Here is a 27,281-nt window from a genome sequence, read left to right as displayed (position 1 = left end):
TGATGAAAATAAAATAGGAAGACTACAGAAAGTAAGGTATCTTCACTGATGAGGTCTCATTTTCTAAAGAACAAGAATGCTGTGGAGTCTCATTCTACAGGGGATGTTAGATCCTAAAGTTGGTCTTAGAAAAAAAGCACACAAAGTCACATCATGTCAGACACAAATATACCACCTCACAGGGACCCCCCAACATAGCCAGTTTTTTGCTCTAGCACTGGAAGAGATCACTGGTCTTTGGGTGAGCACCAGATGAAGCAGTTGGCATGCACTTAGCAGCCAAGTTGTATGGAAAAATGCTTGGCCACATATTTGAATATTAGGAGTCCATGTAAAGGCCTGAGTTGAGTTGCAATCACTGAGACTCAAATCCAACTGAGACCAGAAAAGATCAAAGTTTTTCATCTTACACCTTCTTTGAGGCAAAATCTCAGAGAATAGAATGGCAGGCTGAACTGCCTGGGCTGTATACATATTTTTTTTTCGTTCTCTATTTTTTCTGGGTGTGTGTGTGTGTGTGTGTGTGTACACATATATACATATATGGCTGAATTTATACAGTTGAAATGCATGTTTAATAAACTCCACCACACAAAAAAAGTGATTGTATTGTGAAAAATGCTGTATTCTTCATCTCTATGATACTTAAACAAGATTCCAAAAATTGACCATAAACCATGGCTATCAACATATAAGTCGACAAAGATTCATCACATAATATCATGTGCCAAGAAGTAGAAAAGGAGTAACTGTATGGAGCTATTTCCTTGAATTATCAGACAGAAGATGATATTCATGAAATTACAAGGTGGTGAATGACCTACTCTGAAATTCCATTCTTCTCAGATAGATTCAAAGGATTCTTCTTACCTTCAGCTTCCCAGGCCACTAGATTGAGTCTGGAGGCCTTCAGGCTTTACTTCATAGGTTCTGTTATTTATTTCATACACTAAGGTAGATCAAAACAAACCCCAAAGAAACCAGAATCTCTGGAAATAATTTCATTTTAATAAACATTTACTACCTTTTCTATGCCCAGTACTGTGATAGTTATTGAAGATAAAAGATGAATGACAATGAGGTCAGTTAATATTGTTCTTGTCTGTCCAGGATCCCTCAAGATGTGTCATGTTCTGGTCAAAGCATTTTTGATGATGTGCATCCTTCTAGAGCTTTCTTATGTTTGGTACTTATCATAGAAGCTAGTGATGTTTGAAATGGAGGTTGCTCCCCAGCCCGGGCCCCTCAATCCCTGAATGACTACAGGGATCACAGAACCTTGATGACCCAATTGGGAATGACAAACAAACCTTTGTCCCCTTAAGCCACTGAGATTTGTTGGTTGCTATTATTGACATATAGCTTAAACTACATAAAATAACTTTTATATAGTTTTTCTGATTGACTCACCATCATGATATACTTTTTACTAAAATATTTTTTTTCCTATCAAAACAAATGGAAGAAAGGAAGGAAGAGAGGGAGGGAAGAGAGGGAGGGAAGGAAGGAGGGAGGGAGGGAGGGAGGGAGGAAGAAAGGGAAGAAGGAAGGAAGGAAAGAAGGAAGGAAGGAAAGAAGGGAGGAAAGAAGGAAAGATGGAAGGCAGCGACAGAGGGAGACGGACCACACTGAACCATCCTCAAATATTAGTGCACTAACTCCTTGGTACACCTGAGTATAAAATACTTTGAGGTTGTATTTCAACCTGATAATCTAAATGAGAGGAGGCTTTGATGGCTGTGAGAAATTGTGAGGCTCAGAGCACAGAACACTGCCAACGCAGGCAAGTCTACACAGAGGCTATGGGCAATTAGAGAGCATGAGAGAATAAGAAAGTGATACCATGAAAGCGGAGAAGGAGACTAATAAAAGAAGTTGGAGGTTGTCAGAGACAAACATTAGCTAACTAATAGTTTAGCCCGTGGCTGACCCTGTCTCGGTGTTTTATGCACAATCAGCAAGGCATCTGTTTTCTGCATTTGGCTTCTTGCTGCAGATGTATTTTCACGGAAGCCATTGCAAGCTTAGAGGCCTGAGACCATACTAGCTTGAGTGGTGGTCGGCAATGAGCTTTCAAGTCATACATCCTAATCAGTCTCTTTGGGGACAAATTATCATGGGATAATTCTGCCAGATAAATCGTTACATTACCTGTTGTTCTAAATAGGTATATCTCTTGGTCCCCCTCATTTCTTCCTCCCCTCTCTAATGTAAGTAAATAGGCCACATCCCGACTCTATCTAGAGCACCAGACCTGCTCCTCATTCTGCTGAAGAAAAGGAGAACTTCATTAGGGCAAGAAGTAGCGATTAGGTGAAAGAACCTCCTTCCCAAGCTGGAAGTAATTCCAGGGGCCACACAGCTCTTTCAGTTCAGGAGTCTTATGGCTGATCGTATAATTAATTATGTGTTTTCATTTTCCTCCTCTCCTCTCAGTAAGACATACAATACAGGGCCAAGTTCAAGTGATCTGCTAAAAAAGCATCTATGAAAGTAAAATAAGTGCAAGAAAGATTTATTGGAAACTAGCAAACAATCTTTGGAACCATAGCTTTTTCAAGTCTGAATAACATGCGCAAGACTTGCGCAAGTGTCTATATAAAACCCTTAAGGCAAATAGGAACATCCCTCCATACTGCTACATTTTTATAAAGAAACTATACACACACACACACACACACACATATACATGTGTAAATTTATTTATATATGTATTTATGTATATATACATGTGACATATATTTATACACATGTTATGTGTGTTTATATGTTTATATACATGTTTATTATATTTTTAATACATATTTCATTTTTAACATATACACTATTTTTTAATATATAGTTATACATATATAAGTAAATATATTTCAGAAAGAATAATTATACTCCATTTTATACAGAATTACACTGAAGATTCTAGCCACAGCCCTGTCACTCATGGACAGAGACAAAGAAAATCATTTAATCTCTGCCTCAGAGATTACATCTTTGCTCAACTGTAAAATGATTAATAATAACTACCTTGCTTTCTTCACAGGCATGTGAGGTTCAAATCCAATGAAACAAAGGATGTAAAACTGCTTTGAAGAGGTAAAAAATCACTATAAAAATACAGAGTAGAAGTAACTAAAGGAATATATAAGGGATTGTACCTATCATACGTATGTTATAACAGATGAATGATAGCAGTAAAATTGTTTTCTACTTTTGAGGTCTTTGAAGATCCTGGGCCAGCATCCCATTTTCTATTAACTAAAGAAGGTTTTCATAACCTTTCATTAATTATGTCATAAGCCCGGTGTTAAACCCCAAGGATACACACATGGGGATGAGCACAGCCCCATGATTCAAAAGGATGGTAAGGAACATTATAGGGAAAGGTGGGAGGAAGAGGTTCCCTTGAGGCAGAAAGGAGAGTTTGGAAATCGAAGGCCACAGTAGCAGTGAAAATACTGAAACACAGATAAAACTAGCAGAGCTAAGTATAAGAGGGGTCCCAAGACTTGAGAAACACTAAACAGGTGGGATTAGATTAAAAGAGTTTAGTCTTCCTGGAAGTGGACAACAAGAAAGCTGTGGGTTAAGAGAAAAGAGGCATTTCATTCTCCCTCTGTGGTTCGGTGTTTCTGGCTGAGTGAGGATCTTTCCGGTGTTTGGGCTGTTGTTTTGTTTTGGTCTTATAGAAAAAGATGGTAATGTGTAGAATGCAAAGAACGATCTCGTCTGGGAAGCTGCTGCATGTGGAGTCACGAGTAGCAAGGCGAGTTGGCAACTGCTAATAGTAGATGAAGCCCCTTTACATGATCTCTAAAGGATGCACTGTTTTCCTTTCATGTGATTTAAAAGGTCCTCTTCAATTATTGCTTCTCTATTCCAAAATTCCTTTCTTAACCTTATTCTTGGTTGCTTCTTGTTTCCCATGCAAGAAATGAACATCCAATGGCTGCGTGAATGATGAACTGAACTTATTTAGTGGAATTTTGTTAAAATAACATTCCTCAGAGCTTAATGTGTTTTGTTTAGTTAAGTGTGTTAAGGTATTAGAAGTGAAAAATATTGAGAGGAGTTGAGGGGAATGTTATTGCCATTTGGTGACAGAATAAGAACATTATATATAAATATTCATTTCTTATCAACCAACCACAATGCAGATAATAGTCAATCCTTTTTTTCTTTTTCTGGCAGGTTTCTTTCTTTCTTTAGTGTTATGGTGAACATATGTCTGGGATTACCTGGCCCAGTCTTGATTTCATCTAATTTGGTTCTTTTCAATAACACAGGCAAGTATATTAACTCTAAATAAAATCTATCTTTCCTATTTTGTAAATCCTTCATCAAGAATAGGTACTCTGAATCCACACTTGAAAAATATCATCACTGCATCTATAGCAAATGTCTCTCATATTCACAAGGGAACAGATGTGAGCATTCATATACCTTATTCACTAAACAAACTTTACTATGAATAAAATCAAGTAACATTGTTTCCATAAGATGTATGCTGGGATATGGAAATAGTTCTCATACATAGTCTGTCTCCGCTTTAATCATAAGGGATCTTACATTGTTTTCATCTAGCTAAAGAGTAAAACGGAGGGAAAATTTAACTTATTTGGCAAAACTAACTGTAAACTATCAACTCATGTATTTTGCAATAGCAGGAATTCCTGACTTGTAAGAATATATTTATGTATTTTTGAATATTTTTTTTCTCCATTAACTACCAAGAAGTTTAATTTTTTTAATGTTTATTATTAATTCTTGAGAGAGTTAGAGAGACAGAGCATGAGTGGGGAGGGGCAGAGAGAAAGGGAGACACAGAATCTGAAGCAGGCTCCAGGCTCCGAGCTGTCAGTACAGAGCCCAATGTGAGGCTCAAACTCGTGAACAATGAGACATGACCTGAGCCGGAGTCGGATGCTCAACCGACTGAGTCACCCAGGCGCCCCTAACTACCAAGAAGTTTAAATGGTAGAGTTAATGTATTTCTACAGCTTACTAAAAGGAGAATAATAATTTTTGGCGTGTATGTTGGAAACATTATTCAGTTACATATAAGGAAACGTATTTACATCTGACATTAATTAGACAAACACAGGCATGCCAACTATAAAAGACATGACACTAATAACTAAATCTTGAGTTATCAGAGTTAGTTTATGAATACAATATTGGAAGAAATCTGATCACACCAGCAGAGGGCAGCAGTATATATCTTAAAGCAACCGCAATGCAAAATTTGAAAAAAAAAACAAAAAACAAAAAAACTTTGTTTCTCAAGTTTTCCTTTAGAGTTATGACAATCATATGTCTACTTAATTTCATTATTTTCAATAAAAATTAAGTAAGTTACTGCTACATGAAATCTATTTTCATGAGTATTTTTCAACATAAATTGATTATCTTCAAATCATAAAAAGAATACTCCTTTTGTATGTTGAGCATTTTCAACAATATAAACAAGGAAGCTACTGAAACAGTTATAGATAATAAACAATTCAAGCAAAAAAACACTAGATAATAAATCTTAAAATGAGGAAACCAAATAAAAGTTTGCTTTTAATTTCATCAAGTAATGCCCTTTTACAAAAAAATTTGTGTGACTTATTCCCATAAATTCATATGTTGAGATCATTAGTGAGATAAATCCTCCAACTTTAATTCCTGCCATATAAAAGTCAGGCAAATAAGACTTCCTAAACCCAACAGAATTTAAATCTTACAGAAATGCATAGACGCACAGCACAGATCATCTTTGTAGCTAATAATGAAGACAGTTCAGGTTGGAGAAAAAGAAGTTTAAATGCTTTAGAGAGATTACTTTAAAATCAAGACTGGCTTCCCAGTGTAAAAAGTTGAAACATGCCCAAGAAAGGGGAAAGACGATGAAAACATGAAGACAAAAGAAATTAAAAAAAACTTTTAAGCTGCTGAGTATCTTCATGTTGTTAAAATAGATGAGTTGTCAGAAGTCCAGATGCGTTACTGTTGTGACAAAAGCAGAGGGGTCATTTAACGCAGTATTTTTTTATTCTAGGAATTCCCAAATTATAGGTCATAGACCAATTGCATCAGAATCACTTAAGGAACCTAAAAAACAAACAAGCAAACAAACAAATGCCTAAGGTCCACTCCAGACCTAGTGAACCAGGATCTCCAAGGTTTGGGAACTAAGAATACGCATTTATTTATAGAACTTGACCAACTTTAAAAGCTATAGCCTTTTATCACAACCCAATAACTGTGAATCCAGCCTTTACTTGAAACACAGAAGTGACGAGGAACTTGTACCCAAGAAGGCAGCCTATAAGTCAAGTTAGAACTTGGTGATTAGTGAGGTCATATTGGTAGCTTAAAATCAGCTACATTGGGAGTATTAATATTACAAAAATCAGTAAATGCAAACCAGGCCTTGATATTATTTTGAGGGCTGCCTAGCTAGGTGCAGGCAAACGATGGACCCATAGGCTGGCTGGCTGTGTCTGCAAGCAAATTTTTTTTGCAATGTAGCCACAGCCATTTGTTTACAAATTGTCCTTGGCCCAAAAGCCTTTCAGCTTTCATTTGTTTTTGCTTTTGTTTTGTTTTTGTTAAAGTGTGTTGCTTTTTTCTAGATGTAAGGTCCAGACTTAAGAAACTGATGGAGAAAATAAAATGCTAATAATACAGATTAAACTTCACATTGTGCTGTTACACTGCAAGTAGCCCGCACACGTGCACACGCGTGTACACACACACACACACAAATGAAGAAATAGAAGTCCAGTATTCAAAAGCTATTATCTGGTTCAAAAAGAAGGTGCTACCGACCTCACTGACAAAGGAGTAGGAAGCTCTGCCTTGTGTCTCCCTTGCTTTACTGTTGTCCTAATGGTTAATGCAAATGAATATATTCATGTGGGAACTTGCCTGTGAACTACAATGGTAGGCTGGCTAGGGATACAAGACTTCAGCAAAAAGCAACAAAAGCATTTTGTGTATATTTTATCATTATTTTTAAATTGTGTGCTATACATCCTTCACTCAGTAAAATTTATAAGATACACACACACACACACACACACACACACACACACACACACACACTTTTTTCCTAGAGTCAGTTGTTGAACATTTACCAGCAAACCGCTGAACACTACCATCCAATCAATTGCTCTTTCTTGTAGGCTTTCCTTTTTCTTCTCCCCATAGTCTAATGTATTAGCAAGAATGTCTGCTCTCGTTCCAGAATATGTCCCATATTCATCCACTTGTCATCATATGTACTGCTACTGTACTAGTTCAAGCTCCTTCTATATGTCCCCATAGGGTCTTTTCACTTGTCTTTCTGATATCAGTCTTGCCCTCTAAAACCCATTCTTGGTAAAGCAGCTAGCAGGAACTTTCTTTCTTCTTTTCTTTTCTTTTTTTTTTTTTTTTACATTTATTCATTTTTGAGAGACAAAAACAAACAGAGCATGAGCTATGGAAGGGGCAGAGAGAGAGGGACACACAGAATCCGAAGCAGGCTGCAGACTCTGAGCTGTCAGCACAGAGCCCAATGCAGGGCTTGAACCCATAAACCGCGAGATCATGACCTGAGCTGCAGTCAGACGCTTAACCGACTGAGCTACCTACACAACCCTAGAAGGAACTTTCAAACCCTGAAATTATTCCCTACAGGAAATCGCTTTAGAATAAAATCCATTTAGAACAAAGTCCAAACTCTGCCAGATCATACTGAAGCCCTGCCCACCTCTCTGACCTTATTATATACCACATATATACCACTTCAAATTCTTTCAAGTCTTAGAGCCTTTCCTTTTCCTTGGCAAGGAAGGTTCTGTTGCCAGACCTTTACCCTCCTGGCTTCTTGACATTTTACAATAGCTTCAATGTGGCTCCCTCAAAGAGGTCTTCCTCTCCACCCGATCTAAAGCAGTGCCTCCAGAAGCTCATCCCCAAGTACACCCTAGCCCAGTGTACTGTACCTCATGCCACACTGCATAACTCGAATGGCCTTTTCTTGTTCACTAGTTTGTTATTTATAATCTACTCTGTCTTGGTTAGTAGTCTATTCCCAGTCCAGACTGTACCAGGCAAGTCACAGGCATTTAATACATACTGGTTGAGTGAATGCATAAAGGGCAAACAAATAAAGGAAAACTTGAGCTATCTGACTTCAAGTCTAAAGCTCTTCCCACCACAGCATGATATTGTCTTACAGTATCAATTCTAAATGTGAGCCCATTCTTCCTTGTGTAAAAGCCCCTACCATCTCCTAAAATTGTCCCATACATGAATTTAGGTTCATGTAACCTAGCTTCTGCCTCCCTTGCCAGGTTCAAACCTGACTTTCAGTAGTGTCCTATGCCCTTAACACACCAGCAATGCCAAACTGCTATACTTCTGTACTAGTTCTGGTACTTCCATAATGATTATCAACACTGCTCTACAACTCCAGGAACCTCTGCTTTGCAAATGCTGCTCCTTCTACCAAAAGTGCTCTGGCCCATCTCATTTCTAGGGTAAGTTCCTGTTCAGTTGTTAAAACATATCTCAAATGCAAACCCACTCATTACCCTTCCATGTGCCTTGCCCTGAGTGAATCACTCACTCTAGCAGGGAGACTTCTGCAGCCTTCCACTATGGCACTTGTAACTCTGCTCATTGCATGGGGATGTGTTTCCAAGTATGGGACTCCTGGGTCCACAGTTGCTGTCATCTTTGTATCTCTAGGACTTGGTATAGTGCCCAACACGTAACAGGGAATCAACAAACTACTGCTAAATTGAATGCACGGTAAATCTAATCCCTCTTGCATGAAACCTGAGAACAGCTGGCATGCTATGCATTGCTCACCCCTGTCCCAAGTCCTCTTTGCTCCAAGCTAAACCTGTAAACCAGGAGGTAATAATCAGTGAGCCAGACAGATGCTTATACTTGTAAAGCAAAGCTAATGAAATAAGACAGAAATACATTAACATCAGTATATATGAACACACTGATGACCTCACCCACCTCACCTCTGGACCATAGTCCTGGTGATCGAACTATGCTGATTTCTACCCAGCCCTGTAATCTCTGGTTTTCCTACGGTGTATAATCTGTTGTGTTAAATTCCATGTGTTCTTCTTCTTCCATTCCCTTAAATGAGCATCCATGCCTGCTTTCCTCTTATTGTTCACTAATTCTTTTCTATCTATTTTCCACCAAATCTTGCCTACTCTCTGCCTGTGGTTCCTCTCATGTCGGATGGTTCTTCTCTATTTCCTCACCTCCTAGTCCAGGCTCTTATCAACTCATGCCATGATGAAGGTATTACAGTTGACCCCTGAACAACTTGGGTCTGAACTATGTGAGTCCACTTAGATGTGGATTTTTTACAACACTCTTAAGATTTTTTAAATAGCATTTGCTGTTCTCTACCTTACTTTATTGGAAGAATACAGTAAATAATATACATTTGAAATGTGTTATTAATGGACTGGTTTATTTTATCAGTAAGGCTTCTGGTCAAAAATAGCTATTAGTAAAGTTTTTGGGGAGTCAAAACACAGATTTTCAACTGTGTGTGGGGTTGACAACTCTAACCCCTGTGTTGTTCAAGGGTCAACTGGATATCCAGCTGGACTTCTACGGCCACTGTTCCCCTCATTCTAAATCACTCCATGTGCAGCTAGGAAAACCTTCCTCTAATTACTATCTTCCCTCAGCCCTCTGAGATGTGTGACATAATGCCCCTTTTCCCACCATGTTACACCTAAACACCTGGCAGAGATAAAGAGCTACCTAGTCAAATTTAGAGCTATTTATTGCTACACTAGCACCATGATCCAAAATAATTAACAACTTGGCCAAACCAAAGCCCTAAAAGTATTTCTGGCTTCTTCCCTTTTCGCATCTCTGACAACCAATTCCTCACCACATCATAGTGATTCTACCTTCAGAATGTTTTTCAAATCCATGCACTTCTCTCCAGTTCCATGCCAAGCCCAAGGCTCCAGTCATCATTGTCTTTTCCCTGGACCAGGAAAGAGCCTTCATTCTCATCATCCTGCTTTCACTCTTGTCTTTCAGAGTTACAGTTTCCACATTGGGTGTGTCAGTTTAAGTGCATGATGGCTCCCCATGATCTCAGAATGATCCACGATCTGGATCTTGCTAACTTTCTGACTTAATATCACACTATTCCCCATTTCTATCATGATACAGCAGCCCTGTACAGTCTGCTCACTTTTCTGGTGTCCCTGCGCTCACTGCTTCAATTGCTTGAAATGAGCTTCCCCTGGCTTTTCCCATGACTGATGGTTTCTCATCTTTCAGCTCTTAACTCAAAACTAGTTCTTCTGAGAGGCATTTTGCAGCCATCTTCCTAAAGTTGCTCTTACTCTCTGTCCACCCTGGGGAAAGAACTTTACTTTATTCCCCAGCGTCTGCAGCACCTGCCATAATTTCTAGCATAGATCATGTTTTCAGTAATATTTATGTATTTTATAATAAGTAAATTTTATAATAAATTATTTATTTATTTATTTCAGTAATATTTATTACTGAAAGAATTCAGTATGCATATAAGACACATTTTTTACTTCCATCTTTGTTCATGCATATCTTCCACCTAGAAGGTCATTCTACACGATTTTTACCAACTAATATCCATTATTTATTCTGTGATACAAGATTCACATCACAAAGAAATCCTTTCTAACCAACCAATTTCTAACCAAAATGCTTTCCTATTCACATTCTAATTTTTATTCTACACACACACACACACACACACACACACACACACACACAGTTTTGGCTTAATTTATATAGTATTTTCAAACCCTTCTCTTTTTTCTAGAAGTGTTTTAGACAAATATCATGCTGCATGACCAAAAAATAAGTGTGCAACATTTTCACTGTCACCCTATATATTCTAGTTTCTTTAGGAGGTCAATGCTTTTTTTTTAAGTTTTTTTAATGTTTAGTTATTTTTGAGAGAGAGAGAGAGAGCGCACATGTGCAAAGGAGGGGCAGAGAGAGAGAGAAACACAGAATCCAGAGCATTCCAGGCTCTAAGCTGTCAGCACAGAGCCCAACGCGGGGCTCGAACCCACAAACTGTGAGATCACGACCTGAGCCGAAGTCGGACGCTTCACTGACTGAGCCACCCAGGCACCCCTAATGTTTTTTGAGCAAAATAAAAACTTTCTAACCCAGGTTTAACTCCAAAATAATTGTGGGCAGAATTAGAGAGACTGGTTGTCCTGAAAAATTAAACAAGGGGATGGTATGTATGTGAGGGGTTTCTTGGTTAAGGAATCAAGATCAGGAAAAGCGGTAATTTTGGTTAATACTCAGGGCTTGAGGAAATGAAAGCAAAGAAGCAAAGGAGGGAGTCATAGTGATTTCTCTCTATTTAGAACAATAACTAAAAGACTGAAGGACTAAAGTTTTTTTTTTTAATCTTCTGGTTAACAAAAGATTTATTCTTTTAGCTGATACTAACATTTTTAGGCCCATAGCAAAATCACAGAGGTAGGGTTTCTAAACAATAGACACATGAGTAAAAGGACAAAAATTTAAATCTACTTCATTCTAAACACATCACCATGCCTCCCCCTCTCAAAAATAAAACCCTGAACTTCCATGCAAACTTCTTATATCTTTAAAACATTCCTCTACGCATTGATTTATTTTTCAGATTACAGCAATGTATAAAGTTTATATTTTCTCTTTCAGAGAACATGTATCACAGTCTCAAAGACTGACCTGACCACTGCCTGCTGTCAATACACAGATATTTAGTCACATTTTTGCAGGCAAAATAAGGTGGTCATCAAGAGCATAGACTCTAGAGTTAGTATCTCTGGCATTTTAACCCCAATGATACCACTTAGTAGGTGTATAACTTTAGGAATGTTTTTTTTTGTTTGGGTTTTTTTTTAAAGTATAGTTGACACACAATATTACATTAATTTCAGGTGTGCAACACAGTGATTTACCCACTCTCTATACTATGCTCACCATAAGTATAGCCATCATCTGTCACCATACAATGCTACTATAATACCATTGGCTGTATTTCCTATCTCTAGCTTTTATTCTCATGATTTATTCATCCCATAATGGAAGCCTGTGTCTTGGGAATGTTATTTAACCTCTCTGGGCCTCAGTTTCTTTATCTGGAAAAATGAGAGTTTTATCAAACTCATAGGTTTCTTTGGACCAAACGGGTTAAAACATAAATAGTGCTTAATACAGACCTTGGAACACACTTAGTGCTCAGCAAGCATTAGCTCTTGTCATTCTTACCATTATCACATATATGAGGATAATTTCCTTTGGCCAGTGACTTTTTCCATTACAAACTCTTAGGTTTGATACTCACAGGGTTAGAATGCAGCACGGTGAAGAACTCTGGGCTGATGAGGAACTTCACAGGGGGGGACTGTAACAGCAACGTGAGCCTGGATCTGGAGGTAGAGTGGGGCAGGACGTTCTCTCGTCGGAAATCTAGATGGGGCAGACCACAAAGGCTTTTAGGGAAACCTTTCCGTGTACTGGAAACATACTTATTCACTTCCGTCTATGTTTTAAAAGAACCAAAGGATGCCTATATCATTTGCTATTATTTTAATTCTCTGAATACTCTTTTCTTTGATGCAAATTCATAGATAAGACCTGACGAAAATAGAATTGAACATTTCTAGCCACTACTAACATTTTAATGCATCCTTAGATGTTCTAAGTGATCAGATTCAATCATTTTCCACTATCCCACAGATCCAGAGATTAAAGTCATTTATATTCTATTTGGTTTTGTGGTTCTTTTCTTAGCACTAACAAAAAGTCAAGGATTAGAAGAGGTCTCTGGTGAATTCTGCCATTTGCATTTGATTACCAGATCTTATTGAAGAACAAAAGTTCACTAAAAGGAAAATCTCGTTTCTTGGAAATCCTTATTATTTGTTTTCTACTTTTGTGAGATTACAAACCAAACCAACCTAGGGGCACCTGTGTGGCTCAGTCAGTTAACTCTTGATTTTGGCTCAATTTATGATCTCACGGATCATGGCATTGAACCCCAAGTAAGGCTCTGCACTGCCAGCATGGAGCCTGCTTGGGATTCTCTCCCTCTCTCTCTCTCTCTCTCTGCCCCTCCACTGCCCATGTTCTCTCTCTTTCAAAATAAATAAACAAACTTTAAAAACAAGCAAACAATTCTAAAGGCTTTTACCTGCACTGGCTGGGTGAAAGTCAGCTTCTTCTCCTGCCCCATCAATAGCATTGGTATTTTCCTCAGGCCTCTCGTTAGTCATGGTTCTGCGAATACTCTGGTATCTGAAATCATGAGCCTACCATCACATCACGGCAGCCTCTAAAAGAAGGCTCAACCATTCCCCCAGAGCCCAGAAGGCATCACTATCTTCTCAGCCTCAGGCCTACCTCCCCAAACCTCCATTCCCTGACCTTCTGGGCCATCTGTTGTTTAAAAGTAAATTACAATGCATTGAATTTCTTCTGTCTGTTGTTTGTGGAACATTTTCCTAACAAAATAATAAAACTTAAAAAAAAATTGTGGCCCTTAACCAAAGAAAACTAAATTCTTATATTGTTAAAGAAAAGAACTTTTTATACTTCATAGCAATTAGTTCTCAAAAAAAAGAACAACATTTAAAAAGCTTAATAATAAAGAAGCATGATGAATGGAGATTCTAGATATTTAGAAAGATATTTGGCTTCAATTATATATGTATATGCTCTGTTTTGCTAAAAATTAATGCCTTGGGATGATTAAAAGCATCATCATTACTTTCTTTTCTACAAGAAAACAAGTGGTATATGCATATAGTTATTATTTTTTTAACCAAGATAAATTCAAGAAAGTCTCTAAATCAAAAGAGGTACCAGCTACATCTTAATGACAGGGCACGCAAAGATGAAAGAGAGACAACCATGTTTTCTACTTGGGCCCACGTAAAAATAAGCCCAACCACCCACTAACAGTCATAGTGAAAACGTGCATCCTCACCGCCGGTTCAGCTGCTCCATTTGCTGTATGGAGTTTGATCTTTGCAGCACCTGAGGGGCGGGAGGAGCTGTTGGTCGCTGCCACGTGGTGGTTCTGTTTACGTGATCCACGTAGAAGATCCTGCCGTGGCTGTCAATGCGTGCTTCCCAATCTAAATAGCAGGAATGCACCAAGGCTGGTTAGAAGAGGACCTGAGGCCATTAACGTGGGTCATTAATTTCAGCATGTGTTTTCCCTGACATGCTATAAATTGGGGCTAATAACATATACCTCACTGTATAATCAGGCACTTCCCCCAGTCCACTTCATGATCTGTTGTGATCAGTTAGTAAACATACTGTTTGTGTGTGTGTGTGTGGGGGGGGGTGTAATACCAACCCTTTAAAGAGTTTCTGAATGTAGAGAATCCTTCCAGATCTGCCCACAATGCTCATCTTCATGTATAACTGCCAGTATTTTAAAAATACAAGTAGGGGGCAGGCCCAGTTGGTTAAGCATCCAACTCTTGATTTTGGCTCAGGTCATGATCTCCCAGTCATGAGATCGTAGTGCTCTGTGCTGACAACATGGAGCCTGCTTGGGATTCTCTCTCTCCCTTTCTCTATACCCCTTCCCTGCTAGCACATTCGTGCTCTCTCTCTCTCTCTCTCTCTCTCTCTCAAAAATAAATAAATAAACCTTTAAAAAATAAGTAAAAATAAAAATACAAGTAGCTGGTCTACTGCAAAGACTTCAGGTATTTGCATCGAAATTGGTATTGACGATCATTTTCACCAAAAATGGATTTCCTTTTTTTTTCCATCGTAGATGAAAGAATCATAGCTAGAACCTTCCAAGTGCATATTTACATAAAATTTTGGTACATGTAGTCTTCAAAAGAAAATAATGCTAGCCCAGGCATCAAATAGCATCATTACCTACAAGTTCCCATTTGCGTTTTCCCAAAGATGAATACATTTTCAGAGCAGGGTAATTACTTGCCTCCAACCTCAAATAAATACAATGTTTTAAAACATTATTTAATTTTCTGTTTAAGCAATCTCATTGATTGTGTTCATCTTTGTAAACAAATACCTAAGTGCATGTTACACAAAAACAGAGAAAGCAGAGCCAGACATACCTCCTCTGTGGCTCTCTAAAAGGCCATTCTATTAAAATACACAAAGCATGAGGGGCGCCTGGGTGGCGCAGTCGGTTAAGCGTCCGACTTCAGCCAGGTCACGATCTCGCGGTCTGTGAGTTCGAGCCCCGCGTCAGGCTCTGGACTGATGGCTCGGAGCCTGGAGCCTGTTTCTGATTCTGTGTCTCCCTCTCTCTCTGCCCCTCCCCCGTTCATGCTCTGTCTCTCTCTGTCCCAAAAATAAATAAAAAACGTTGAAAAAAAAAATAAATAAATGTAAAATACACAAAGCATGAGCTGATCTTTTCAAAAGGCACAAGTCTGAAATGGATTGTAGTTGGAAAGTGCGATTTTATATAGCAGTATGTGAAAACAGCAGAAATCTATTCTTTAACCAGCAAAGTTCTTTACACATTTCCATTTCTGCGTAAAATATTTTTTGAAATTAATATGCAACTTTTTCCTTAGCAGCTCAATTATTTCAAAACTCCCCATGTCATCACATAGCTTATCAACAGATACCATGGGTCTAATCCTGGAGACTAGTAGGAAGGCATGCCTGCTCCTGACTCCTCCGGTATTTACTCTGGAGGTGAACAGAGTGAGGATTCCAACAAAGTTCTCAGGGTTGGAAAGACCTGAATGCCAGCACCAGACAATCACTGCGGGCTGCCTCAGTGGGAGGTGGAAAGATCTGTTCTTGTTGTTCCTAGCACGTGGTAATTTATAACAAATGGCAGGAGAAAGAAAAATTGCGCTGAGAAAAAGCACCAGAGAGACAAACAAATTCAGTGCCACTCATGCTCCAAGGTAACGCAGACTCACAACGAACCAGCCGGCCAAATCTGAATTCTTTGGCCCCAGCTGCAATCCCATCAATAGGACATTTCAAAATGACCTCATGATCAGCCTGCCATAAGCTGACAAATGGTTACTACATTAGAGCCTTTTCAGGAATGATTCTCCAAAACCCTTTGATCTATTCCATTGTTTTGCTCTGCTCTTTGCATATTTCCCATCTCAAAGATCTTGAGAAGCAATTATGCCATCTCATTAGAGCCAGGGTAATTCAAGCACATATTCTACGCAAACCAAATGCACAAGAAAACAAATGGCCATTCCTTCTCCCAAAATTGTTTGCAGTTAGCTTTCAATTTTAAAAATGGAGAATCGGTCAATGAGGGATAAAAACAGAACAGAAACCAACTAAAGGAAGTAGAAAGAGAGGTGCTGCCAAACTCCCAAGATAAGCGTATAACTAAAATTTGGCTCTAAATTTTGGTTTTCTGGCAGTTCAGGCAGAAAAGAAAACATTGTTGCATACTTTCCATTTTCTGACAGAAGAAAGTAAAAAAAAAATTATCTTCAAACACAGAACTTTTTCCTTGAGCAAACTAGACAAGAATTTACCCCACTGAACGTGGTCTCTATGAGGTCACATGGGCAGCACAGTGGAGGTGGGGTGGGGAATCTCCAAATATATTTACCACCATACCTTGCACACAGCATGAAATGAATGGACGAGTAATTTAAAGAACATGAAACCATAACAAAGAATGGTTCTTGTGTTCGCTTTCCACAAAGTCCAGGAATAACCTTGATGTATTTCAACAAAGATATCTCTGTGTGCAATGAGAAGAATAAGAAAAAGAAGTCCAAACATGTGCTTTCTAAGAACACGGGATGTTGGATGTATATTAAGACTACCCCTACTGGGGTGCCTGAGTGGCTTAGTCAGTGAAGCATCCAACTCTTGATTTTGGCTCTTGATCTCATGGGTTCATGAGATCAAGCCCCGCATCAGTCTCCTCACACTGACAGTGCAGAGACTGCTTGGGATTCTCTCTCTCTTCCTCTCTCTTCACCCTTCCTGCTCATGTTCTCTCTCTCAAAATAAATAAGTAAACTTAAAACATAAAAAAAACCTAATTAATTAAAACAGACAGACTATCCCTACCAAATGTCATGTCTTAAATGTCTATTTTATTTTGAGAGAGACAGAGAGAGAGAGAGAGCAGGGGAGGGGCAGAGAAAGAGGGGGATAGAGGATCCGAAGCAGGATCTATGCTGACAGCAGAGGGCCTGATACGGGGCTCGAACTCACAAACCACAAGACCATGACCTGAGCCGAAGTTGAACACTTAACCAACTGAGCCACCCAGGCACCCACAAATGTCATAGCTTTAAATTGACGTTGTTACTTAAGTTCCCATAAAGAGTAATGTTGTCTTCCTGATTTCAAATGGACACTTGGCATTGGATTGAGAAAGGATGTTAGGTCTTTGACCTGTTCAGGAAGTACAAAAATCCATTCTTACCCAAGTGGTCAATACCCTACCATCGAGAAAAAGACAGTAGAAGAGCCTCCGTAAAGATGAGCTCTTTATTGTATCTATCAAAGGAGAGAGGTGGGTATGGTTATTTTACATCTTATAAATTTTTATATTGGACCTGGTTTGTTCTGGGTACAAGCAACCATATTAAGAACTCATTGCCCAACATCAAAGTTTTTTTTTCAGAGATCATGATAAAATCAGACAGGCAGGATTAGAAGACTGGGAACTTGGCATTTACTTCCTTGTCTTGCCACAATGTACAATGGGGTATATCATCAGTGCGCCATGAGCCTGAGAACAGTGTACCGAGATGTGTGTATATGTAGTGCACCAAATCGGGAAGAAGGCCTGGGGTTTCTGGCCATGGCTTTGTCACACTTTTGCTATGACACCTTCAACAACTCATTACACCTCTATGAACCACAGTTTCTTTACCTGAAAAATTAGAGGGCAGAATTATACATTGCTAAGGTCTCTTTCAGTTCTAAAATTATAAGAATCTTCAAAATGACACCCATTTTTCTACATTAGGTTCAGTAAGAACCTGTCAACATCTTATGTCTAGGCCAGAATTTGCAAACTAAACTCTAATTAATTTAGCCTTATAAAGCCAGGGGCTTTGGGATGCTGAGTGTTGGGGCTCCAGAACTATCTGCCAACACCATGTTAGCCATTGCAGCCCCCCCGTATTATCTGTTGTGCCTACTGGTCTTCCACGTAAGACTTCATTTTCATAAAGAGCTTCAGTGAAAGAGTTTGAAAACTGTTATCTACAGAAACGTTTCTCAAAGTTTGGGACTCTGACAGCACGTGTCAGAATCACTTTGAGGACCAATATAAATGCAGATTCCCAGGACAAACCTCAGGTCTGTAAAACCAGACTATCTGAAGCTAGGACTCACTTATCTACATTTTTGAGAACCTCCCCAAGTGACTTCTAGACGCACTAAAATTTGAGGAACACGGACATAAATTTCTAAGAATTTAAAGCAGTTAATTTACCAGGTAAACCCATGGAGCTCATGCTAAATTTCTAAGAGGTCATGAAGTGCAGGCTTACAAGAAACTAAACTTCAGCCTAAATATTCTGAACTGGAATCCAGGAGGAAGTGGACTCACAGATGCCCTGTGCCCCCTTTAAATAGGTGCACAATAAGGGGAAGTCAGAGTTAGAAAGTGTGTCAAAGTATATACCAAAGGCTACTGTCGCAGCATTAATCCCTCAGCAGGGCACCAGAGGGAGGTAGAACAAGGAAGGTCTTACACATTTTCAACTTTCATAATCAGCATATGTGGGAAGGAAGCAGGGGTCATCCCTTCGATCCCTCCTCATCTCAAAATGCTTCTTTCTCAGTCCCTTCACACTAGACCTTGGCCCCCAGTGGACTGTCTGTCCAGCTGGCAATGAGGTGAAGAAAGGAACACATCTCAGAGAGCACTGAGATTGGCAAGAAGATCAATGACTAGATAGAATGACATTTCAGGGGACTCGTAAACCACAAGAACCAAGGGGGTGAGAGAATCATGAGTAGGCCTGGAATTAGTTGTAACTGGGTTTAGAAAGATGAAGAACCTGAGGGGCTCAGTCAGTTAAGCATCCGACTCTTGATTTAGGCTCAGGTCATGATCTCACGGTTTGTGGGTTCGAACCCGGCATTGGGTTCTGCGCTGATAGCATGGAGCCTGCTTGGGAATCTCTCTCCCTCTCTCTGCCCCCTTCCCCACTCATGCTTGTGCTCTCTCTCAAAATAAATAAACATTAAAAACAAGAAAGAAAGATGAAGAACCTGAACATTGTGAAGTAAATGTATAAATCAACTATAAGAAATTATAACCACCATGGTATCTCCACCAAATGATGGGATAATGAGGTTATAACGAACTAAAGGTACTTCTGAGGAAAAAATTAAGCTTTGCGATAGATGTTGGACAACAACGTTTAAAAGATTAGTTTTTCCTTATTTTGACACTCAAGGAGGTAACCGTTTGTACCAAGTACAAAAGCAAGTTAACTTCTCTGTGACTTGAGGGCCAGCATGGAAGGTTCACTTCCCCTTCAGGAGTGGGGGTCAGTAATCGGAAGGGGGCACAAAGAGACTTCTGGGTGCCAGTGACATGGCATCCAGTGCACACATGCCCTCAGTTTGGGAGAATTCAGCAGGGAGAATGTGCTCTTTTCTGTGTGTACACTATGTTTGAACAAAAAGTTTTTATAAATCTCTCAAACAAATGCATATGGTGGGCCTTAATATGGTGGGTCAATTTTTAAAGAAAGTAGCTTTTAGATTAAAAGCATCAATTCTTGGGGTGCCTGGGTGGCTCAGTCAGTTAAGTGTCCAACTTCAGCTCAGGTCATGATCTCACAGTTCGTGAGTTCGAGCCCCGTGTCGGGCCCTGTGCTGCCGGCTTAGAGCCTGCAGCCTGCTTCCGATTCTGTGTCTTCCTCTCTCTCTGCTTCTCCCCCGCTCATGTTCTGTTTCTGTCTCCTTCCAAAATAAATAAAAACATCAAGAAAAAATTTTTTTTTTTAAATAAAAAAAAAACATCAATTCTCCTCTCATAAAACTAACTTTTAAGCTTTAGAAAATAAGAGCTCCTAGCCTTGAACATAGTAGAAAGTGAGATTAATTATACCTTTCAGAGTCACTGCTGTCTTTTTAAACCTTCATGTCAAAGGATGCTTTAATAATGAAAGTGCACAACCCCAAAGAATGATAAACATTCTCCTGCGTTCTTCCAGACCTGCCCATTGGAAGCCACCACCTAAATAATACACTAATCCTAACAACATGGCAATAATCCTGGGATCCTACAAGAGTCTGACTGTTCATCTGTTAATCCAGACTGTTCATCTTGTATCTAATCCTATTCCTACCCTTTTAGAGGGAAAACACTTACTCGATAGTTCTTTATTGTCCCCAGTGCAGCAAGGGATTAAGTGACAATTATATTGGACCCAGGAGGAAAAATAAAATCGTTTTTCAGAAGGGGCTAAGCAGGCCATTCTTTTTTCTTTCCACTTATGTTAATGCTAAAATGACCAAGATTTGTCTTGCTGATGATGTTCTGGTGGGCTTCAGCCTGAACTGCCTCCAGCTGCCAGCACCATCAATCACCTCAGAAGAAGATAAGCACATTCTTAGTGCTCAGTGCATATTCAGATTTAAGCCAAAGGCTCTCCATACTGCCAAGCTGCCCTTAGGACGCTGTGGGGGCGGGAGGGGGTGGTTCTTAGGACGTTGTAGGGACCATTAGACCATCTGTCAGTCAGAGGTTAGAGTTACCCAGTCCACAAGGTCCTATCGCAGGATCCATGGCCTAAAGCAAGGGTAAGGCTGTGAAAACAACTGGTCGAACATCGTTACAGCTGTGCAGCCTTTGTCAGTCCAAGACAAAGATCGAGTTCCCCGATCCTGAGACAGGAGGAATAAGACTGGAAGAAGCAGCAGAAAAGCCAGGAGAACTGCCATCCATAAGAAGAGCTCAAAGAGATGTGCAGAGACTAAGTTATAACACTGATGCATAGACCACCACGTGATCAGCTGTAACAGGGAAGCAGTACAGCAAGGGACACCACTGAATCCCCCTAGCTGAGTTTGTAAATCTTCAGAGAGAAGCACAAGTTTGCTGGGTGGTTTCCTCGCCATATGGTAATACATAAGTATTTTTAAGGTGAAAGTAAGCTCAAATAACAAAAACAATTAGGAAAATAAAAAATCAATAATGGGGGTGAGGGGGGTATCAAAGTCTAAGACACAATGTGTCAGTAGCCGGCCCTACCTGGCTGGGAGGAAGAAAAAGTGCTTCTGAGTCTGATACAGATGCTTAACAGAGCAAACCTGTCTGGGCTATGCTCGTATGGTCACTACAACTGCTTTTCTTACACTTCAGGGGCTCCTAGGTAAGAGTCCTGCTGAGTTCTCGCTCTCAAAATAAATCAGCTAGTCAGTTGATTAGCTGGGGCAAAAAGAGAGAAAATTGAGCACTTTTTGAGCCTTCCTAGGTCTGGCCTCAAAACACTACAATATAATAAAGATTCAGTGAAACCTCCAAAGCCTCTGATTTAAGATGTTGTTTGCACCTGATAGATAACATACCACAATATAAGCCACTACCTTTGCTGCTAAGTAAACTTTTAGAATTTATACTCATCAACCCACACAACAGTCTAATCTTAGATCAGAATATCTAATAGAGAAAGAAGGCTTAAGACTGCCCCAACTTTTACTAGTATGGGATCTTAAACAAGTTACTTAATTTATCTGGGCTTCAGTTTCTCCATCTATAAAATGAAAGAATCATTTTAGCCAATTTCTACCCATTGATCCACTTGACCTACCCCACAAAAATGTAACAAAGAATAAAAATTTAACAACCATGTAAAAGTGCTCTGTAAACTGTAAAGCACCATGCAAGTTTGAAGTATTATAATTAATAGTGTTAAAAGTACAATTCTAAGGGGCACCTGGGTGGCTCAGTCAGTTAAGCATCTGACTCTTGATTTCAGCTCAGGTCATGATCTCACGGTTCGTGAGATTGAGCCCCGTTGGGCTCTGCACTGACATTGCAGAGCCTGCTTGGGATTCTCTCTCCCCTCTCTTTCTCTGACTCTCTCTCTCTCTCTCAAATAAATAAACTTTTTTTTTTTTTTTTAAATACAACTCTTAGCCTTAAAATAACTCAGCCAGGTCATTTAAGGGATGGACTCATCTGTACACTCCAAGCAGGTGCCCCTTAGCTGAGCCTCCTGGGAGATGCTGCATGAAGGCAGAATGCACATGACAGTGTGGAATATGGAATGCCATAGCTCAAAGTCAGAGGCTGTAGTAGAGTCGCCTGGTTACGAAAGGAAGGCAGAGAACTGACTAGGTTGGGGATAGACAACTAGCAGGGCAGCCACGTGATTAAATAAACTATTGAAAAGAAGAGACAGACACAGGAGTAGGAGAGGGGAAAACAGTGTGGGGACAGTAATCAGGCATGCTCAGTGTGGGGACAGTAATCAGGCATGCTCTGACCGTAATCTGTAACCTCTCCTTGATAATATAAACCCCCGTATTTGCAAGTTGCATAAGAGGAATTAAAAAGTTTTCTCCTCTGGGGTGCCCGAGTGGCTCCATTGGTTAAACACCCAACTCTTGGTTTCAGCTCAAGTCATGGTCTCACGGGTTCGTTAGTTCGAGCCCAGCATCGGGCTCCTTGGGCTGACAGTGCAAAGCCTGCTTGGGATTCTCTCTCTCTCTCCCTCTCTCTCTGCCCCTCCTTGTACACTGTCTGTCTCAAAATAAATAAATAAACTTAAAAAAAAAAGAATTTTTCTCCTCTTCATCAGTCATTCATTAAATTAGATATACTATTAAATTCCTTCTTTGCTGTGGGAGATAACAACCTATTAAAATAAACTGCCAGTTGTTTTTTATTAATCCTAAAATACGTTCTGTGTAATGCAAATATCAGTACTTAAATAAGTGCATTGAAATACCACAAACAGTGGTCATAATTTCAGCGGGAAAGTACCTGTCTTTATTAGTTATAATCTGAAAACCAAAATTATGGTTCAACAAAATTCAGAGCAATTAGATGTGGCCAGGAAGATGCCATTTATCTATACCCTGATGTGATGCAATGCCTCTAAAATTCGAATGACTTACTATCAATCCACATACACATATAAAGAAAGCTCTCCAGAATTCTCTCCTCATGTTCCCAATTCATTTTTTCCTATTATATCGAAGCATCTCCGAGGAATACTTTCCTTTTCTGCCTCTAATCTTTTCTCCAAGGGCAAGCAATAAGGATATTTTTGTTCTCCCATCTGCTTAAAATGATACAATGGTTAATTAATCCCTTGGTCTATTTTTAAAAGTTGCTTAAAATACATACTTCCTATAAGTAACCACCCTCAATTATTGAAATATATGAACAAGGGAAGGAACTGTACGTAACAGAATTTCCAAAGGATCAAGCCAATATTTTGGCCTATTATCATAGTACCATTCAGCTTTTTTGTCAACACTCCTCAAAACAAAGCACTCAGCATTTTAACTCTATAAATGCATACTCCTGCATCTCCACCTTTCTGCCCCACCACTTTTAAAATACTGAAAGCCAAGGGCATCAGCTTCTTGCTATGGTCACATATAAGATGGGAGAGTAGAGAGGGTGAATAAGAAGGAAAAGCAATAAGGCAGAAAGATATATACTCCAGTACGTTCCTACAAGCAGTATTTACTGAGCTTTGTTACTGTTCATCAAAATGCTTGCTCTTACAGAGCAATATCACTTTATAACAGAGTTTAAATTATGTCCAGATTATGACTGGCCATATCACTCTAACCTTTGGATACAGGTTGCATAACTATTTCCCAGAATCCCTCATTCTCAGCCATCCCTCCTTCAAAGTGAAAAATGAAAGTGAAAGAAATAACATATATTTCAAATCCCCAGTAATTGTCACGTGCCAAATAAATGGTAGACCAATTTCTGAAATTATGAATAGTTCCCTGCATATCCCCAAGGAAAAAATCAGAGCCCTGTATTTAATGATTTAAAATGCTGTTAAGTAGAGAGAAGTATATTCCATAGAGTGAGGCTTTGCTAAGAGATTGTACCCATTTGTCTACTAACTGAAAATTCTTGCTGCCATTAGGCATAATTTTAAAAAGTTTCTATTATAAACCCAATTGTCCCAAATATCTGGATCTGTTTCCCCAATTACAATATTTACTCTGTGGGCATTACAGTATTTACTTTTCCCCCAGCTGCCCGCTCGTTCAGCAGAACAGTGCCAGAGAGGAGTCACCAGCTTAGCACTTTCCAGACTACATCTGCTATGTCAAGTGGCAGCCCCAAGGTCCCTTCCTCTCAGGGAGTGGGTTTCCATCTTTTAGGTTCTGTGGAAAGGATCTGCCCGCCATCCTTGCACCCTCTGATCAAGGTGAACCCCTTAGTTCACAGGCGCTCACTTGGGGGAAGAGCCTCGTCCACCCTCTGGTATCGGCTAACATCCTGGCGTACTGAAGGCAGTGATCTCAATGGCTGGTGGCCATTGGCTTGAGAACCTAGGATTAAAGAGAAAAAGGCACTTGGGTATTGTTTTCCTCTTTAGTATCAAAACAGTCTTGTAAAAAAAAAACAAAACCCAACCAAACAAACAAACAAAAACCACCTAGCACAAATCTTGGAGCTAGTCTCTTTTCTTTCCTCAGGGTCTCTCATTTTCCATATGAGGACCCAGAAACAAAAGAAGAGAAGAGGAGATGAATGCTTAGGCAGAAGAGGGTCTTCTAGAGAAATGTCCCTCTGCACCTATCCCTTCCCTCCCCCACCTTTTTCCACCCTGGCTGGACCCGCTCATGCACTAATGCTTTAGGGTCACATAATGGCCACAAGATAATGAAGGAAACAAAAACACAAATAAAAGGAAAAGAGGAGGAGGAGAAGGGGATAATTTAGGTAGAAAAATAAATTACAGAATAAATAAATCATTCCTATTTCTGATTCTATGCTATTTAGGCATTTGAAATTATCCTCAGCCTTTCTGATACATCTATAATAGAACATTTCAAAGGAAACATTCTACCAAGCCACATTCATTGAGACATAATACAAATTTTATGTGTGAATTGGCATCCTGAGATACTAAAAATAGCCTTTTCTTCAAGTGTCCGAACACATCACCTAACTTAGTTCACTTTTTCCATACTGCAGAAGTCAAAAATATTACACTTGATGCAAAGTACATATGAAGTTCTGTTTTGAAGGTTTTATATAAAGAAGAGTGACTTACGATGTTCCTGCAAACTCCTGCAGATTACACTGATGTGAAAGCTACCTGCCTGTTTGGTTTTGTGTCTACAACCTCAGGTCCCACTGGAGATTCATGATTAAAATCTGAAGATTGCTATTTCACAAGCCTCTTAATTTAAAAAGAGAAGATCCATTAAAAAAAAAAAAAAAGCTAACTGTTGAACCCCAAGGTGAAGAACTCAGAGAACATGTGAGTATAATTTACATCGAGGGACAAAACTTCTCTTTAAGCAGTATGCTTGAGCCAAGAGCCGTACTGTCTTGTACATCCTACCTCCAGTGGCGCCCTCCTCCTGGGCAGTGGCCCCTTCACAAGCCCCGTGGGCATCCCCGGCATCCCCTTCTTCCTGGGGCTGGCTCTCAGCAGCAGCAGCTCCTTCCAAGCTCCCCCTCCGCTGCCAGACCTCCCCGACCTCCTCCTGGTTAGGTAAAGGGGCCGAGTCTGCCCCTGCTCCTTCCTCCTCTCCAGCGGGCACCTGCACCACAGGTAAAGAACTGGGAGTACGTATGGAATCCTGTGACCCTTCAGCGAGGCCACTGCTGCTGGGCTCTGCTGCACAGGCTCCATCTTCCTCCTCCTGAGAAGAAAAGGCTGGGGTTTCGGGAAACCGTGCGCTCTCAAGAGACGAGCACCGCGTGTCCACTGAGGACAGCTGCGTGGTAACGCTCTCATTGCAGGAGCTGTCGGCGCCCTCCAGGTCGCTCTCGCCTTCCGGCCTGGTGCTGGCCTCGCTCACGCTCTCTGTCCTGGCAGGGTCACTGGGCTCTGTTTCAGAGGACACCTGGGAAGGCTCAGACCCCTGATCCAGGGACTCGGTCTCACTGATGGCCCTGCGGCTGCCTCCCGACGTGTCGGAAGTCCCTGTGTCTGCCCCGCTCGTGGGCTGATCCACCTCTTGAGAGCCACACACTTCGGTGCTGCCCTGCTCAGCACTTGGTTGAGACTCTGGGCCACCTTCACTTTCATCTGGGACTGGGCCCGAGGGTGAGGAGCCCTCTGCAAGCTCGGGAAGATGTTCTGGCTTATCCTCAAAGGAAGCAGCCTCATTTGTGGAGGCTTCCTCAATCTCCACTGGGTTGTCTTCTGGCTTGGTCTGCGATGTCAGGCTCACGTCATCAGCTCTTGACGCTCTGCTGAACATTATTAGCCCTCCTTCCTCCTCCAAGGAAGACGGATATCCCAGGTCTTGCTGGAACTCGTGGTCCTCTTCATCTGAGTCGATATGAAGCATTGCGTTGAGCCTCGTGTCGGTGGGAAAACTACTCCTTAGTTTTGGAGAGGCTCCCATGGACCTCTCCGAGCAGGTAGTCGTGCCTGGCCTGGAATGGCCATTGTGTTCAATAGCATCTAAGTAATCATTGAGCGAATCCTGACGTCCTCGGGGAGGTGAGGTCCTTGAAGAAGTAGAGGTTAATTCCTCTGAGTCTATTTCCAGAGTAGAGCTAGTCCTGAAAGAATGCTTGGGGGTCCCATCAGCAGCACTGTCCTCAGAAACTGGCCCATTAGAGCAAAGCGTGCTGTCATGATGGCCCCCCGGCACGTCCTCCTCGTCAGAAGGGCTTCCTAGGTCTCCATTCACAGTATTGACTCCAAGTATTGTGCCAACAGCTTCTGGAGAAGCATCTGAAGGGGAAAACGGCATTGATGAAAACAAAGTGGTAATAACAAACTTTTAACGTCCTATTCCTTTACCACCAATCAGTTCAACGAATTCAATCATCCCATTAAGGTCTCTTCACGGTATTACTGACTTGCTAAGATTAGCCACTCACGACTAAATGAGTTGGTCACTTTAACACAGGAATTCTATATGTTCACTATTACTAGAAATTCTATAGCCTGGTTTCCAAATGCAGGCATAAACCTAAGAGATATTTTTTGATAAACAAGCTTTCATATCTGCTTGGAAAGCTTTGGCAGGAATCATTTAAAAGCTATCTTATTTTCAGAACAGGACACAAATTCAACTCTATTCACATGCAAACTGACAACTGAGTAAGACCGAACAGT

General features: G+C 40.3%; 1 protein-coding gene across 6 annotated transcripts in view; it reads right to left on the bottom strand.

The window, feature by feature from the left end:
- HECW2 (HECT, C2 and WW domain containing E3 ubiquitin protein ligase 2) overlaps positions 1-27,281 on the bottom strand; it is a 369,811-nt gene that overhangs the window by 99,463 nt on the left and 243,067 nt on the right. For all 6 annotated transcript variants that reach the window (XM_019428321.2, XM_053906716.1, XM_019428319.2 and 3 more), the window contains 5 exons: positions 25,545-26,894; positions 24,427-24,522; positions 14,006-14,156; positions 13,211-13,314; positions 12,362-12,486 (listed from right to left, as the gene is read on the bottom strand). In XM_019428321.2, coding sequence (XP_019283866.2) covers positions 12,362-12,486; positions 13,211-13,314; positions 14,006-14,156; positions 24,427-24,522; positions 25,545-26,894 — 1,826 coding nt within the window. The remainder of the gene's footprint in view (positions 1-12,361; positions 12,487-13,210; positions 13,315-14,005; positions 14,157-24,426; positions 24,523-25,544; positions 26,895-27,281) is intronic.

The sequence above is a fragment of the Panthera pardus genome, unplaced genomic scaffold (assembly GCF_024362965.1).
Source record: "Panthera pardus isolate Hobbes unplaced genomic scaffold, ASM2436296v1 HiC_scaffold_10, whole genome shotgun sequence".
NCBI classification, from domain to species: Eukaryota; Metazoa; Chordata; class Mammalia; order Carnivora; family Felidae; genus Panthera; species Panthera pardus.
This window is presented reverse-complemented; position numbering and strand designations above follow the sequence as displayed.